This window comes from Arvicanthis niloticus, chromosome 22 (genome assembly GCF_011762505.2).
Source record: "Arvicanthis niloticus isolate mArvNil1 chromosome 22, mArvNil1.pat.X, whole genome shotgun sequence".
NCBI classification, from domain to species: Eukaryota; Metazoa; Chordata; class Mammalia; order Rodentia; family Muridae; genus Arvicanthis; species Arvicanthis niloticus.
Genome location: NC_133429.1, coordinates 1769625 through 1786816, shown reverse-complemented (window position 1 = coordinate 1786816; position 17192 = coordinate 1769625). Strand labels below are relative to the sequence as shown.

The 17192-nt window shown below is 50.5% G+C and overlaps 1 protein-coding gene across 1 annotated transcript in view; it reads right to left on the bottom strand.

The window, feature by feature from the left end:
* Positions 1-15322, bottom strand: part of Ap3d1 (adaptor related protein complex 3 subunit delta 1) — a 35200-nt gene extending 19878 nt beyond the window's left edge. Inside the window, exons 1-5 of the mRNA XM_076919388.1 lie at positions 14908-15322; positions 4952-5047; positions 3356-3436; positions 2345-2425; positions 515-622 (exon numbers count right to left, since the gene is read on the bottom strand). Of these exons, the coding sequence (XP_076775503.1) occupies positions 515-622; positions 2345-2425; positions 3356-3436; positions 4952-5047; positions 14908-15003 (462 nt within the window). The 5' untranslated portion in view covers positions 15004-15322. The remainder of the gene's footprint in view (positions 1-514; positions 623-2344; positions 2426-3355; positions 3437-4951; positions 5048-14907) is intronic.
* Between the last annotated feature and the right edge of the window lie 1870 nt (positions 15323-17192).

Genomic DNA, 17192 nt, shown 5'->3' with positions numbered 1-17192 from the left:
TGGCTATAATGCCTGGCCTGCTCCAGGCTGCCCTCACTCAAGGCTCCTCCAGGAGCCTCTGCACTGACAGTGGGGGTGGGGTGGGAGGCTCCAGGGGGCTCTCCATGCAGACCCTACATGCTCTCTGGTCCACAGAGCTGGGAACTATCTGGAAAGCCTCGAAAGCTATACTCAGTCTACTCAGTGGCCAATCTGTCACACCAGCTGCAGCTACCCCAAAGGGGTGGGTGGCCATGGAGGGTCCCAGTGGAGCTCTGTTTACAACAGGTACCTGCCAGATCTGGATGGCCACAACAGGCTCTGCCCTCTCGTGGTATTCAACTTTTAGACCATCAGGCAGGATCCAGAGGACAAACCCAGGTGAAAGCAAGGCTGACTTCTGCTCTGCCCTATCTGCCCCAGCTACACAGCAGCCACTCTGAGGGCCTCTCTGTCTCCTCAGAGCAAGGGCTCAATACTGGGTTCTGGGCCTCACTGGATAAAGGTAAACAGTGGTGTAGGTACACAAACTCACCAGGGTCATGATGTCATTTGCCAGGTCTCTGGCAAGATCTGGGGTGACAAAACAGGATAGACCAGTCAGTGCTACTCCAGTGTCGTACTGGCTGGGGCTGCTCAGGTCCTGCAAGGAGACAACAGGAGAGTCAGTGGCAGTCCCTTGGGACTATCTGTATGTCTGTAGCCTCTCAGCTCCTCTACTGTCATTAAGAACTAGAACACAGGTCAGAGGCAGAGAACACAGAAAGCTGTGTGGAAGCCACCAGGTCTCTGGGCTCCTTGAGGACAGAGGCTACTTTGCAAGTAACAACTCCTGGACAAGGACGTCATGGTTCCTGGCAATGCTACAGGAACCTTTTCTACTCAGCAACTCCCCCATGATACCAGGAACAGTCCTCTGTCTGTTCTGATCTGAGATGCTCTGAGCCAATACTGAGTTCATCCTTCTAATGCATGGGGCCTAAGGCAACTTCCTCCTAGTGCCCTGACTCCCTGCTCTAAGGCAGTCAGTGTACCTGTTGGTAGAGGATGCACCCCAGTTAGGTTGTACAGGGAACATGTTCAGAGTGCCGGCCTCATGGTTAACATAATGTTGTGAGCTTTAGGGCCTTTCCCCGGGCTCACACGGCAACAGAAACTACCTATGATCAGCCCTTTGTGTGATCTATGGCCAGACCCAGACTTTGTAGTGCCATCTCCCAAAAGGATGGAAGGGAAGCAATGGAGTCAATGTAAGCACTGCCCCCTCCTTAGCAGGAAAGCATGTCACAGAGATGACAGGATGACCTGGAGGTTGGCCTTGAGAACCCCATGCCTAGATCCCAGGCTGTTTCAGACTACACAGCGGCTGCAGAGGCCTGGGACATACGCCCATGCACATATACCAGGTCCCAACCAAGACATCAGCAAATTACTGCTGTCCTCGGTAGTCGGACACCTTCTCTTACGGAGCTGAGCTCCTGTGTCTTACAGAGGAATGCCTGACTTACAAGCCCACACTGCAGGCATACAGACACTGGGATGATGCTATGGCCGGAGCCAGCCTCAGCCTGACTCAACCTGCTCACCTCCGCATCCCACTCGCCTTCCTCCTAGAGCCCACATGTTCAATCCTCCCGGAGCCTGGCCACTCAAGTCCAGCTGCTTCTCACGAGGCTCACGCACACAGGAGCAGCCAGGAGCCTCCTTTAGAGGGCCCTAAGCACTCAGACCCTCGCTCTTCTCAAAGGCCAGCTCAGGTATCTGCTCTTCCCAGTAAGCTTCAACACAGGGAAGGCAGCAGTGGGATGGTGTCAAGGAGGACTCACACACTCATTCCCCCACACTCATTCCCTCACATACTCACTCCCTTCCTCACACACTCCCTCCCTCACATTCACACTCCCTCTCACACTCCCTTCCCTCACTCACACTCCCTCACTGATTCCCTCACACACTCACTCCCTCACACTTACACCTTCACCCTCACACTCATTCTCTCTCACTCCCTCCTTCACACTCCCTCCCTCACACTCACACTCCCCCCCCTCACACTCATACTCACTCCCTCACACACTCCCTCACTGACTATCTAGAGGCCTGGGAGGCAGCAGCCAGGCAGGACCTAGTGTAGACAGGGACAGGCTGTAGCTGCCCTATGTACTGAGCAGGGAAGGGAGGAGGAGCATGTATTCCAGCCTGAAGCCCTCTAGAATGTGAAGGCCAATGCTTGCTGAGACCAGATCTCCCATCTGCTGAGACACAGGGGAAATGAGCAGTGACAAAGCCTTGAAAAGCTGCCCCAGGCAGGTGGGACCCTCAGTCACTAAGTAGCTCACTTGAGTGGCAAGAAAGCATCAGGGCCTACCTTTCGGATCTGGTTGGTGGTCAGCATGATGACGTCGGTACCTTCATGGAAGCACTGGGAGGCTGCAAGGTAGCCGACACGCTGCAGAGTCAACAGCCAGAGTGTCAGAGCCGCAGCTACCTAAAGCCCCACCAGGAGCACCCAACAAACACCTGGAAACACTGAGGGTGACCGCAGCAGAGCACCAGACGCCCTTCCCAACACGTGCAGACAGTTCTAGCTTCACTGCTGTACACACATGTGCATGGGGGGGGGGTAGAACCCTGCTTCTCATAATGTACCACTCCATCCCTTAGGGACTTGCTTAGGGGCTGGGTGCTTTCAGCGTTATGGAACACATAACATACATGGAATAAGACAGATAACGGGAAAATGTCTAAAGGGACCAGCGTGCCCAGAGGCTGGGAAATGACCGGTCATGACAATGACCCCACAAGCAGGTAATCAGAGCCCTTGGGACAGCAGTGCTGACCAGCCTTAGCCAGGCATGCGCCAATCAAACACTGCCACTGCTGGGCACAGTGGCACAGCCTGTTCTGCAGCACTCAAGAGGTAGAGACAGGCTGGGCGGTGGTGGTGCAGGCCTTTAGTCCCAGCACTTGGGAGGCAGAGGCAGGCGGATTTCTGAGTTCAAGGCCAGCCTGGTCTACAGAGTTCCAGGACAGCCAGGGCTACACAGAGAAACCCTGTCTCAAAAAACCAAAAAAACAAACAAACACAAAAAAGAGGTAGAGACAGAAGACTGGCATTCAATTCAGGACCAATCTCAGCTACAGGGGATTTGAAGCCAGTCCACAGCATGAGAGACAAACCAGCGTTAACCCATGTGGGGTGGTACACGCCTTTAATCCCAACACTCAGTAGGCAAAGACAGATCTCAACACCTCAACAGCAGGACCTCTGGTCAGAGGACACACCCTCAAGGATACTCCCATGCTGGAGGACCCCTCCTCCTTCAGGGACCTCACACAGAGCACACACACCTGCCTGCTGTGCATCCTAGGTTCTCACCTTGAATGTAAACTTGGAGGCACTCATGACTTCGATGATGTTGAAGGCAGCCCAGCTGATATCGTACCCAAGCATCTGTAACTGTTAAGGGAAGAATGGTGAAGGTGATCAGTACTCAGGAGACGCTACCAGTACACTCACACTGTATGGGGAAGAACAAGATACGTTCAGTCTGAACACACCAACTTCATCCATCACAAACCCCTGGGGACTTTTATATCCTCTTTTCAACAAATGGCTGACAAAGCTGGAGGTGATTCAGAGAGAGCACCTCAGGTGTAGAGCCCTGCCTAGAATCCCCTAGTGAGGGGCTGGGGGCGTGGCTCATCAGGAGAGTCTTGCTTGGCAAGTGTGAGAGACTGGGTTTCCTATGTAGCACTTAAAAAAGATTATGGAATGCCTAAGTCTAAGGGAACAAGTTCTCAGAACACTAGAAGATGATGAACACTCATATCAGAGAATGTGGTGCTACTGTATGAAACATCAACATCACGGCGCACAGCTATGCTTGTCTGACAGCCATGCTTGTCTGATCTGAGCACTTGGAAACCTAAAGGGAGCAGGATTGAAGATTCAAGCCAACTGAGGTCACACACACTACAGATATACACTCAGGCAAAATAGCAAATAGACGTAAAACAGACCTTTTAGAAAATTAAATAGCCAGGCATAGTAATGCACACCCTTAATCCCAGCACTTGGAAGGCAGAGGCAGGAGGATCTCTGTGAGTTTAAGGCCAGCCTAGCCTACAAAGTGAGTTCCAGGACAGCCAGAGCGCTACATAGAGAAACTTCTCAAAAACCAGGAAAAAAAACAAAAAACAGTGTGAGCGTGAAGGAGGTGTAGCTACCTGGTAGAGCACTTGCCTCAAGGGTACTAGGCTCTGAATTCAATCCAAGCACTGTTTAAAAAGCAAGAAGGCTGAGCAAGTAAAGGCACCTACTGCCAAGCCTAATGAACTGAGTTCAAGTCCTGCCACTTGAATAATGGAAAGAACCAGGCCCTGAGAGTGACCCTTCACGCAAGCACCATGGCATACTTACATACGCACCAAGGAAAGAAAGAACGGGCATACAATTAAAAATTAAAAGTTGACATGGTGACACATGCCTATTAATCATAGCTCTCAGGAGGCAGAGACGGGTGAATCTCTGAGGTTTTTTGTTTCTTTGTTTTGGTTTTTTATTTGATTAATCTCTGAGTTTAAGGCCAGTCTGATCTATAGAGTGATTTCCAGGACAGCCAAGACCACACAGAGAAACCCTGTCCCAAAGATAAACAAGGTAAAAAAAAAAAAAGTCAAGTTTTTCTTCGAGTGAGTGAAGTGTCCTGTGGCCCCCGTGGCATACTCCAATGCTGAGAAGCCAGCAATGGTACGTCACCTCCCAATCTCAGGAGGAATGGAGGCAGAGGGCAATCATGTTCACATACACCTGCAGCCCAAAAGGCTCGTTAACAGCCTGAGGCTGCTCACCACACTCCTAGCCTGTACCCGCAACAGAAGCATCAGGCAGGACTGCACGGCCCACAGCAGCAGTGTCTGATGGACAGATGGTAGACAGGCAGGCAGGCGAGGCGACAGAGGAGGCACTCACGTAGGTGAGCTTGCAGACAGCGTTGGCCTTCACAGCGATGTTGTCTTGCTTCAGCTCCTGCTTGATCTCGTCGATGCACTGGGAGATGTACTTGGCCTGAGAGTGGAGACAGCAGTGTGAAGTGCAAGAATTGGTATGGCCCGGCTGCTGGCTGTCAGCAGGTGCTCAGGGGGAGGAGGACAGAGTTTCAGCCAGCCTGGACACACAGAAACCTGGCGGCTTTCTCCTCTTTCTCTCTGCAACATTGAGACCTGAAGCAGGGCTGGTGCATGCCAGGCAGCATGCTCTTCTGAGTAGTCTCCCAAAGCCCAACTGGGTACCTATTTTCCACTGACAGGAAATGGCTGTAACAGGACACTCTTAGAGGTAGCAAGTGGACTTGTGGAGCTGAGAGAGGCCATGGTGACTGCTCTAGGCCTTTAACTGTGTTGGGAGCCGACTTTAGCAGAAAGCGGCTAGATCAACTTTACAGCCATCTGGAACCATATACCCTGACGAAAGATTTGGTTTTCAATAGCCTACAACAGCTAAAGCACACTCTGATACCCCACATATTTTGTGTTGCTGTTTACTGGCCCCAGCTGCAAGGTGCACGTGGTGGCCACGCCTGCAAGGCAATGCAGTTCACGTGCTGTCCACGTGCTATCTACGCCATACATGCTTATAAGGCGCATGTGCTATCCACGCCTGCAAGGCATTGCGGTGCACGTGCTGTCCACGCTATAGACGCCTGTAAGGCTTACGTCATATCAACACCTGCAAGGCACGTGGTATCCACGCGCCTACAAGGCACGTGGCAAAAGCCTATAAATAGCTCAAAATTCCCTTCAATAAAAGAGACTTGATCAGAATCTCTGTCTTGTCTCCATTCTTCGCGTCTCTTCCCCTTTATCCCCACTCTCTCTTGCTAGACCCTGACCCTCGGACCGGAACGGGCAGTACGGGCTGCAACAGTTTGGCGTCCAACATCGGGCTCCAGTAAGCGCAACAGTTTGGTGCCCAAGCGTGGGGGGTTCACGACAAACTGGATGAAGGTGAACTATTTAGGACCTAAGCAATGGTGCCAGTCGATGACATTCTACTGTATGGCCTGATGCCTATCTGGTCTACCTAAGCTGCAGGGCCCACTGAATCGCCTTCCCCTCTATAGGCTGCTTTGCATAGCCCTGCTCACCATGGGCATTCACCCTTGGCCTCCCCCACGCAAGCTCAGCAAATCCAACAACTTCTTGGGTCAGACAGAGAACTGAGGCACAAAGTCCAGAGAAGAGCAGATGGGGAGTGTCTTCTACCAGCACAAGCACAAATGGAGTCAAGCCAAGCCCCAGGATAGCATGAGCAGAGGTGCTGAGGTATGTCCAGAGCAGGGCACAGAATGACCCCCTCACCACATCAGCTCCCATGTGCCAGGTGCTGTGTGAAGAATAAGGAATCTGGCTCTCATCTTGACAGGGAACCCGGTAGCCACCACCAGACTTTGACAGCAAGTATCACTGTTCCTCAAATACAGTCCAGAGCTGACCCACAGCTGACACACTCTGGAAATGTCACACCTCAGAGCTCTCTCCAGGCAAGTGTGGATTCAGGCTCTATCCCGAGTATCTGTGAAGTGGACCTACTAGGATGCTTGTGGGTTCACCACTGCCCAGGGCAGTCTCTAGTACTGGGTCACAATAAAGAGCTACAGCTGTTAAGCACCCTGTCAACAAGAGATTTTTTTTTGGAGGGGAGGGGAAGGGAGGTCTTTTGTTTTAAGACAGGGTCGCATGTAACCCAGACCACCATACGATTAGGCTGGCCTTGAACTCCTGTCCCCCTCCATGGAATGACAGGCCTGGGTCATCAAGCTTGGCTTATCAGAGTACTTTCCTGAATATTTTATGATCTAGACTGAGTCCAATGGAACAAATGTGGAATGTCACCACAACCTGCCTCAAGAGACTAAATGCCACCCAAAGGTCCTCAGGAACGACTTGATCTCTCGTCAAAGATGTCAGCTGTTAATAACTGAGAAAAGAATGAACTTCAGGCCAGCCTTTTGTGGAAAGGATGGACTCTCAGCTGGACACGGGGTGGGCTTGAAGAAGTGAACCAAGTGCCTGCCCTGAACTCACCAGGGGTCAAGCAGGACCCAGGAGCTGGATGTCTGAAGTCCCTGCAACATCCCCTTGGTTTTCACCAGGGAAACATTGCTGTCAAAACACAACCCAAAGTGACTCGACAACCAAGTCTGGTAGGCACACATATAATCACAGCAAGGGAGGCTGAGGAAGGAGGATGGCCTCAAGTTCAGGGCCAGCCTGTATTATGTGGTGAGTTACACAGCAAACAGCAAAGTCCTTGACTCAAAAAACCTGTATTAAGGGAAAAAAAGAAAAAGAAAGAAAGGCTGGGCTGAAGCTAGCCCACTATAGTAGTACTATAAAGTACCGCTGGTGCGAGATGGAGACCTGGTCTGTCACAACAGCACAGGGGCAATCCAGTGAGTGAGACGGAGGCGGAGCCAGAGGCTTCAGGCGTCATGGACGAGCCAGCCTGTCAACAGCAGGGCTGCCTGAGAGCTGATGTGAGAACACAATTTGAAAGCACCATTGAAACAATAATAGAATCCATGGTCAGCAAAGACCACCAACAACATATTAAATATAGTCATAATAAAAATATTAAGTCCCTCCAGGGGCAGGGTGACCAAAAATGAAAAGGCATACAAGGACATGCCCAGACAAGTTCAAACAAGCCCAAGTGAGTAGTGGGCTATCTGGTGTTTACTTCTCTCTCCCCCTTTCCGAGAAGTCCAAGGTTTCATGGTCAAAAAAATAACTAGTCATCCTGCCAGCTCAAATGATTGCTTACACAAATTGCTGATGTTTGAAATATCCAATCATATGTAACCCGCCATATTTTCCCACTCTCCCCAACCTCTACCCATAAATATCCCAAGTTTCCTGGGTTCTGGGTCAAATCCTCTATCTCCTGAGTGAGACATGTTTCGACCCGAGGGCCCTCGCCATTAAACTGCCTCTGCTATTGCATCAAGGTCTCTCGTGTGTCTTTGGGTGCGCATCCATCTGGACTTGAGTGAGGGTCCCCTTTCGGGGGTCTTTCACTGACTGCCACATGCACACTACTGCATGCCAGCCCGTGCGGACCCCCCACCCATGTGCTCATACAGGTGAGGGCTATGATATAAAGTAATTCACCAAGTGGACTTTTACAGCCTCAGCACCTTGTGCAGCCCGAGTCCCAAGGGAACAAAGAACACAAGAGGGAAACTTTCAAAACAGTGACTCCCAGATTTCGTGAGAGAAACTCACTTCAACCTGGAGTGGTGAGACACACCTTTAATCCCAGCATTCTGGAGGCAGTGGCAGGTAGATCTGAGTTCAAACCCAGCCTGGGCTACATATTGAACTCCAGAATAGCCAAGACTATACAAGACCCTATCTTGAAAAAGAAAGCAAGCCGGGCAGTGGTGGCCCAAGCCTTTAATCCCAGCACTTGGGAGGCAGAGGCAGGCGGATTTCTGAGTTTGAGGCCAGCCTGGTCTACAAAGTGAGTTCCAGGACAGCCAGGGCTACACAGAGAAACTCTGTCTCTGAAACAAACAAACAAACAAAAAACAAAAAAAAAAAGAAAGAAAAAGAAAGCAAACAGCCTGGTATGGTAGTGCACAGATTTAATCCCAGCACTTGGGAGGCAGAGGCAGAAGGATCTCTGTGAGTTCAAAGCCAGCCTGGTCTACAGATTGAGTTCTGGGACAGCCAGTGCTACACAGAGAAACCCTGTCTCAAAAAACAAACAAACAAACAAAAAAAAAATCACAATTAAAGAGACAGCACGGGGCTGAGACACTCAGCAGATACCCACTCAGGCTGCTCTTTATAGGACAAGAGTCTGATTCCCAGCACTCGCATGGCCGTTCACAGACTTATTCCAGCTACAGAGGAGCCAATGTCCTACTCTGGCCTCTGGCAGGCACTACATACATATGGTGTACAATATGCACTCCTCATCACAACTGTCACCACACACCAATGTCTGCCAGCTCCTTCTACACAAGTCTCCCACCCTGCATGTGCCTAAAGAAGCCAGGTTAGTGCTTCCAGCTAGGCATGGTGGCACTTGCCCCAAGCACTCAGAAGCAAGTGTTAATTTAAGGCCAGCATAGTTCACAAAGCAAGTTCCAGGCCAGCCAAAGCTGTATAGTGATACCCTATCTCGAAATACAAAACAAACAAACAAAAAAATCAACAAAGATGCTCCTGAGAACCAACTCTACAAGCTGTCCTTTGATTTCTACATGGACACACACACACACACAAAGTTACAGATGGTTACAAGCTAGGTCCTAGGACTCAAACCAGGTTTTCTAGAAGAGCAGAAGGTAATGTTAACTGCTAAGGCGTCCTTGCAGAGCTGGAACTCCATCTTGGAAGGCAGGGCTGGTCTCCCCTGTGGCTCCAGGTTCATCCCTTTCATTCCAGTACTTAAAAGGCAGAAGCAGAGGATGTGTCCAAGTTCAAGGCCAGCCTGGGCTATAGTGTAAGTTCCTGTCTCAAAAGGAAATGAAAACCAAGCCTGATGCCCCGTTTGATCCCTTGAAAGGCGATGGTGGAAGAAAAAGGAAAAACACAACAAACCAACCCAGAGCAGACACACTTCCTCAGGAGCCCAAGGTAGCCTTTTGGCAGCCCAGTGGCTGCTCACCACTGTGCTACACCCCAACCCTTGGCCTTTCCCAAACATGCCTCACTGTGAAGTTTAAGCCGGCTTTAATGTGGAACATTCTGCCTTGGTCTTCTCCCAGGCTCGAGCCCCATGCCAGCTGGTTTTGTGAAAGATGGCTATTTTATCAGGCTGATAAGAAGGCAGCAGCCAGAGTTCAAGGCCAGCCTAGCCTACAAAGTGAGTTCCAGGACAGCCAGGGCTATACAGAAAAACCCTGTCTCAAAACACCCCCCACCCCCCAAAAAAAAGTACTGGAGAAGCCAAGTACTGACCAATGGCCCAGCTGGTAGTTCCAGGTTGAGCACCAAAATCCTGGGTCCCTAGGTGAGCCTAGCAAGGGTGTTTTAAGACACAAAAAAACCTTAAGTGCCTGAGAACCTCCAACATCTGTATGGATAAGGACAGCACCAGCCTGCCTGTGAGCAGGTATGGCAGGAGGGCTGGCAAGTAGTTGGACTCACATTTCGGGAGATAGGTACACACTGCTGGCAGGTAACGACACATAATACACAGGAACTGGCCATGTGTGCATATCCTCACAGAGCTGGGTGCCTTAGGAGCCTCACGGGGCTACAGTCTAATTGTGACAAGGCTAGTGTCCTGAGGTTCCAGGGAGCACCTACATCCTGCTTATCCCAAGATCCAGAGAAGCCTCACATCCTTAATTCACAGCTCCTTCTTTCCTTGACCTGGCAGGGTCTCCCAGGCTCTGTCTCTCTCCCCTTCCTGCTTCCCTAGAGGACCTGATGGTGGGAATGGGTCCAAATGATTCAGGATGACGCCCAGCTCAGGGTCCTCAGTTTGACCCCATCTGCAGTTCCTTCTGCCACTGAAGGACACAAGTCCACAGGTCTCACAATTAGCACATGGGTATCTCCGGTGGACAAAAGTTACCTCACATCACCCAAAGTCAGAGCAAGAATGATCCAGGAGCTGTGGTTCCTATGGCTACAGCAGAGAAACCAGAAAAAGAAGTTACAAGACAGATAAGCCAATGTGGAGGCCTGGGGAGCCTGGAAAGTAAGGGGAATTCTGGAGACTAGATGGAGCCAGTCCCAGCCTGGGACCCAGAGAGCAGCATTAGAAGCCTAACACCTGAGAGAAAGAAAGAGGCGCTTAAAGCTCTGCATGAATAAGCCGATGGGGCAGACAGGACAGGAGCCAAGAAGCTGAGGCTGAGGATCTTGAGTTCAGGGGGATCTTGAGTTCAGGGCCAGCCTGGGCAACTTTGCATAACCCTGTCTCAAAATGAAAAGTAAACAGAGGGCTGGAGTGGGACTCAGGGGTGCAGCCCCTGCCTAGAACCCCCTAATGGGGGGCTGAGGGTATGACGTGGCTCAGGGGTAAAGAACATGCCTAAAATTGGTGCCAACCAGCCAGTGCCACAAAAAGGACAACCTGGGCAACACAGCATGACTGTCTAAAAGCAAAAAACTAAAATAAAAAATAAGAGTGCATGAACCGTTTGTGCTGGGCAAAGAATGAGCATTGCAGAGCAAAGGACACAGGCAGCCTGAGGTACAGGTCATCTCAGGGCCCAAGCCTCAGCAACAGCTGTGAGCACCCAGGTCTCACTCGACCCTTGGAGCTACCCATCAAAAGGCTAAAAGCCCACAAGATAGCTATAGCAGAGTTTCAGAAACAACTGGGCTGGGCTGATCACACTCAACAGGGACTGGTGCCTGAGACAGCCTATAAAACAAAAGATGCTGAGACCTGGCATACGGCACAGAAACTTACTCCACTAAGGGGTGCGTGCCCTGCAGCACAAGGGAAAAATACTCAGCCTGTGTTTTGCTTTCATTCTTTAGCTTTCTGCAAGGTTACTGGCATAGAGATGAGGGGTGGGGTGGGGTGCTCATACCTGCTATGTAAACACTCATGGAAGCTGCAGCTTTGAAGGAGTGGGGTAAGGTGAGTGAGAAGGGTACTTTCTGGATTTATTTAATAATAGCATTGTGGGTTTTTTTTTTTTTTTGGTTTTTGGTTTTTTTGGTTTTACGAGACAGGGTTTCTCTGTGTAGTCCTGGCTGTCCTGGAACTCACTCTGTAGACCAGGCTGGCTTTGAACTCAGAAATCCACCTGCCTCTGCCTCCCAAGTGCTGGGATTAAAGGCGTGTGCCACCACTGCCAGGCAATATCATTGTTTTAAAAAAAAAATTCAGGGAGAATAAGTCTGACATCCCTTTAATCCCAGCACTCAGGAGGCAGAGGCAGGCAGAACTGAGTATGATGGAAGCCATCCAGAGCTACATAGTGAAGCTTATCTCAAAATAAAGATGGAGGATGTGGCTTAGCAACAGAGTGCTACCAGACTCTGAAGTCACAGATGATGGAACACGGTAAAAACTCAAGAGTGGAGACGAAGAGATGGCTCAGCAGTTAACAGTGCTTGCTGTTCTTACAGAGGACCTCAGTTGGGTTTACAGCACCCATGTCCAGTGGATCACAACCGCCTCTAACTCCAGCTCCAGGAGATTCAATGACCTCCTGGCTTTGCAGGCACCTCCACATGCTGCAGACACACAGATACACAAATATACACATAAGGAAAAGTAATCTTTTTTAAAAAAAATTATATATATATATATATACATACATACATACACACACACACACACATACACACACATATACATACACACACACGGGGGGGGGGGGGGGGACGACACTGGAGAGATGGCTCAGCAGTTAAGAGCACTGGCTGCTCTTACCTGCAACCACATGGTGGCTCACAACCATCTGCAATAGGATGCCCTCTTCTGTCTGGTGTATTTGAAGAGAGCAACAGTGTACTCGTGTAAAACAAGTAAGTCTTTTAAATATACATATATATATATATATATATATATATATAAAATATATGTGTGTATGTGTGTTTATACATTATTACTAAAAGACAAAAATTCATTGGGCATGGTACTGTACACCCACAATCCCAGCATTTTAGAAGCAGAGACAGGTGAGTGTCTAGAGTCCAAGACCAGCCTGATCTACAGAGTGAGTTGTAGGCCTGTCAAAGTTACAGAGTAGCATCATCTCAAAGGGGCTGCAGATATCTAACAGAAGAGGACCTGGCCTTAACTCCCTGCACCCATTTGAGACTCTCCACCATCCACAGCCATGTACCACCATACCTAGCAATAATTTTTTGTTTTTGTTTTTGTTTTTTTGTTGTTTTTCGAGACAGGGTTTCTCTGTGTAGCCCTGGCTGTCCTGGAACTCACTCTTGTAGACCAGGCTGGCCTCGAACTCAGAAATCCGCCTGCCTCTGCCTCCCAAGTGCTGGGATTAAAGGTGTACGCCATCACCACCCAGCAATAATTTTTTTTTTTTTTAAAGATCATCTCAAGCTAGGCAGTAGTTGCATATGCCTTTGATGCCAGAACCACTCTGGAGGCAGAGGCAGGAAGATCTCTGTGAGTTCCAGGACAGCCAGGGCTATACAGAGAAACCCTGTCTCAATTTATAAAAAAAAAAAATCATCTCAAAAACAGACCAAAACCCCACAAAACTTCCAGAGAGCACACGCCTGCAATTTAAGTACTTGTAAGGTAGATAGACTACAACTCCCAGGGTTACACAGTGAGACCTGTGTCAACCAGAGCAAAGAGCAGAAAATGGTCACTTGTGCTACAAGGTCGGCCAGACCTCCACAGGAGTTAGAACCTGTAGTCTACAATGAGCCCCTGACAACACACAAGGAACTTGAAGATGGTCCCTGAGGAGGGATAGAGGACCAAGCAGTCTCAGCATGTCTTGTATACAGACTGGCCAGCCATGGTGGGAGAGACGCCTCAGCAGTTAAAGGTAGACTCACAACCAAAATCAAGCAGCCAGCAGCAGCAAAAGCCACATAGAAACTGGGGGCTTGGAGGGCTTTCTGTGCCTGCCTAGCTCTGCACTACTGAAAGAGTTTGAAAGTATAATGAAACTCAGTATCAAACATAATACACACCAATTTTTACAAAGCACCTCCACCATTACCCTACAGGCACCTGTGGGACAGGCAGTCCATGTATATATACCGACTACCAAGGAAGATAAGAGCCTTGCGGGTATGGGAGGGTAGGGGACATGAAGAACAAAACACAACAGAGGCTCCTGGGGCCATGGGCACACACACCTCAAAATCTGTAATCCCAGCACTAAGAAGACTGAGGCAGGAGTATCATGAGCTTCAAGCCAACCCGGGTCATGTCCCAAGCCAGACCCTGTCTCGCGTACTCAGAATGTGACCTGTTCTCAGGGTCTTAGAACAGCTTCCCAGGGAACCTTCACGGAAGGAAAGAGGGGAACATGGAAGCCCTTTTGAGAGCAGAGAGGGTCAAAAAAAAAAAAAAAAAGAAAGAAAATTTCACATAGGACAGTCCACACGCAACAAAATGCAGGCCAACCAGCTATTTTAACTGAAGTAACAGCCTGGGAGAGCAGGGAGGGTACAAACCAGCCCCGGTAAGGTGGAAGGGAAGGGGCTACAGAGAAACGACTGTCCCAGCCAGGGGCCTGCCTCCTGAACTCACACAGCAAGCAGGGGCCAGCAGGCACCCGACATGGACACCCTCTTTCAGCACGGCCTTCCTGCCCAGGAGGCGGCCTGTGTGTTTCCACTGAGCCAGGCACCCGGCAGCCACTCTATCACTTCTTCCTCAATCTAGGTCACGGGCTGTGGGAGGAAAGGAAGCCGAGCTCCGTGGTCTCGGTGTAACTTCTGGAAAAAGCGCCTCCACACCCCGACTTTTGCCTTCCTCGAGCTTCCAGCTCTCACGCCAGGCTTCCCCATTTCTGGGCGCCCCTGGGTCGTGCAAACGCCGCTAGTCCAGGAGCTCGGGGGCAGCGACACCTGCACCTGTGCGTCCCCATGGGAGACCTCCGACCTCCGACTTGCCTGCTCTGTGCGGGGCCCGTTTCCTCCACATGGCGGGGAGACCCCGTGCCCAAGCACATCCCCAGGAAGGTAAACTCGGGCTCGAGCGGCGGCGCCCAACTGCAAGACCTAAGGCTTCGGCCTTCAGGACCGCGACCGCTGCATGTGGACAACCTGGAGGCCCAGGGAGTGGCGCCGGGTGAGCACCGCCCAGACACCTGAGCCGTTCTGCACAGCGTCTGTTTTAAGCTGCTGGGGTAAACTGAGGCCAGGGGAAGGAGGGAGTGTGCAGAGCCGCAGCTCCGGACCAGGCAGGGCGGGAGTGGCGACGGGGTCGGAGGCCGCTCCGCGCCGGCTCACCTCGTCCTCCTTGTGGTTGCGGATGCCACGGACCAGGTCCTGCAGGTTCTTGTCGAACATGCGGTCGATACTGCCCTTGACCATCTTGAGGGCCATCGCGGCGGCCCGTGGGCTTCGGCCTCCGAGGGGAACGCCGCCGCCGCCGCGGCCCTGGGCGGTGCGGGGACCCGGCGACCGCACCTCAGGCGACAGACCCGCTGCGTTTCCGGCCGCCGCGGACAGGACGACGTGGAGGCCAGAGCGACGGCTGTGGCCGGAGACCAGTCGGAGGAGAAGGGGCAGCGAATAAGGCCCCGCTTCCACGGACGCGTCCCAGCTCGGGGCCGCTCGCAAATGGCGGCCAAGATGGCGGTGGGTCAGCTGACGGAGGGCCTCGGCGTCCGGGAAGCCCCGCCTCACCAGAAAGCCCGGCCCCACACTGCAGTTTCCTTGACGACCACATGCCATCCAATAGGAAAGCAGACACCGCCCTTTGATGCCTGGCGGCCCACCCCTTCCCCGGCTGTGCCTTGCAGTCTCATTGGTGAGCAAGAACCCACAGACGTTCTAACCACGCCCCCAAGGGAAAAGCGCGAGCCAGTCGCCCCACTCAGCTAAATGACAGCAGTGGGCGTGGTCTGTGCTGATGTGGGGGTGGCTAGAGGCGGAGCTCCACGTGGAGCTTTTTCTGCAAGGTCCTGGAGAAGTGTATCCAGCCCCGCCTTTTCTGAATCTGAGTGGTGACTTGGGAATCGGTGTCACACCAGCGGTCCGACCAGCCGGCCTGTGCTATGTGAAACCCTGTCTGAAAAGACCAACACAAGGCTTGGATGGTGGACACCGCGCGGGAGGAGCTGTGGTGGGCAAGTGAGTTTCCTGGAGCTGTGATGCGTGTTCCTGAAGAGCCCCGGAGGCGTTCGTCATGTGTCATTGCTGTACGCCTCCTGTATCTAGTATGATGTGAATGGGCATGGGGAGACCCTCACTACCTATAGCTATATACCTGGGTGCTTCTTGGGAGACAGCCCACTCTACCGGGCAATCTTCCTTCAGATTAATATAAAGGTGAACTTTCATAAAATAGATGAATTAATGATTTTTATAGAATTCCTCGTTTGCTTTAAATAGTTTTAAGGTGTTAGGGTAGTTGACAGAAAGTTTAAGGAGATGGTTCACGTTGTTCTGCCAGAAAGCTATAGTAAAGTTAGCGTTAATTGTAGAATAAGTCCTCCTTATAGTGATGGCTGCGTGAGTTAGAGAAGGGCACAGTGAGCTCGCACGCACCACCAGCACGTGATTGTGCTTGAGCGAGAAAAGGGGCTTGGGACAAGTTGATGGTTAAAGAAAACATTCATTCTAGGTTAGGTCCGAGTTCCTGGATCATGTGATCCAAGGATGTGGTCCCAGGTTTTGGTATGCTCCATGAAAAGGCAGGCTTAGGAACAAAGAGTAAATAATTCTATTGTGAGTACAAGAATAGACAATAAATAATTAGCCGATTTAGTTCAACAAGACTTCAAAAACAAGATGGAAGATAAATGATCTGCTTCTCGGTAAATAAAAACTGTCATCAGCTAAGCACTGGAAAAACTTGTGAATAGAGACTTGGCTTTCTAAAAATTTGTTAATCATGGCAACAAATTATAGTGCTAAACTGGGCAGTGGTGGGGCATGTCTTTAATCCCAGCACTTTTGAGGCAGAGGCAGGCGGATTTCTGAGTTCGAGGTCAGCCTGGTCTATAGAGTGAGTTCCAGGACAGCCAGGGCTACACAGAGAACCCCCCCCCCCAAAAAAAATTATATTGCTTTGGGGTTACAATGAATTTGTAGAAACAAAGATGAGAGACGGAAATGTTCAGTTAGGGTTTAAAATGAGCTTAAAAGAATACATAATCAATAATCAACCAACCTTGCTGTAATTTCCTTTTGTATAATAATCTTAATTTGTTTTTAAAGAATATGTTTTTGTGATGGTTGTTTTGGAAAAAATATGTAACTCATATAGCCATGAGGTAATTTTTTTTCTAACAGAGAGAATTTTTTTTTTGTCTCACGTAGTATAAAAAGAAAAAAATAAAGTTATTGGAGCTTATGGAACCTGGCTTTATCCACAGTGTGTGTGTGTGCACCCTGCATTTTTGCTGGCCTCAGAGACTTCAGTTTTACTCCCTGAGAGAAAAGTCTGCTGAGGGATTAAGCCCCAATCCCATGCCCTGCCTCAGTGCACCTGACCACTCAGAGCTCCTTTGGGACTTGGGCCTCACTCAGTGGGTAGAGCTCTGGGTTCCATCCTTGACCACACTGTC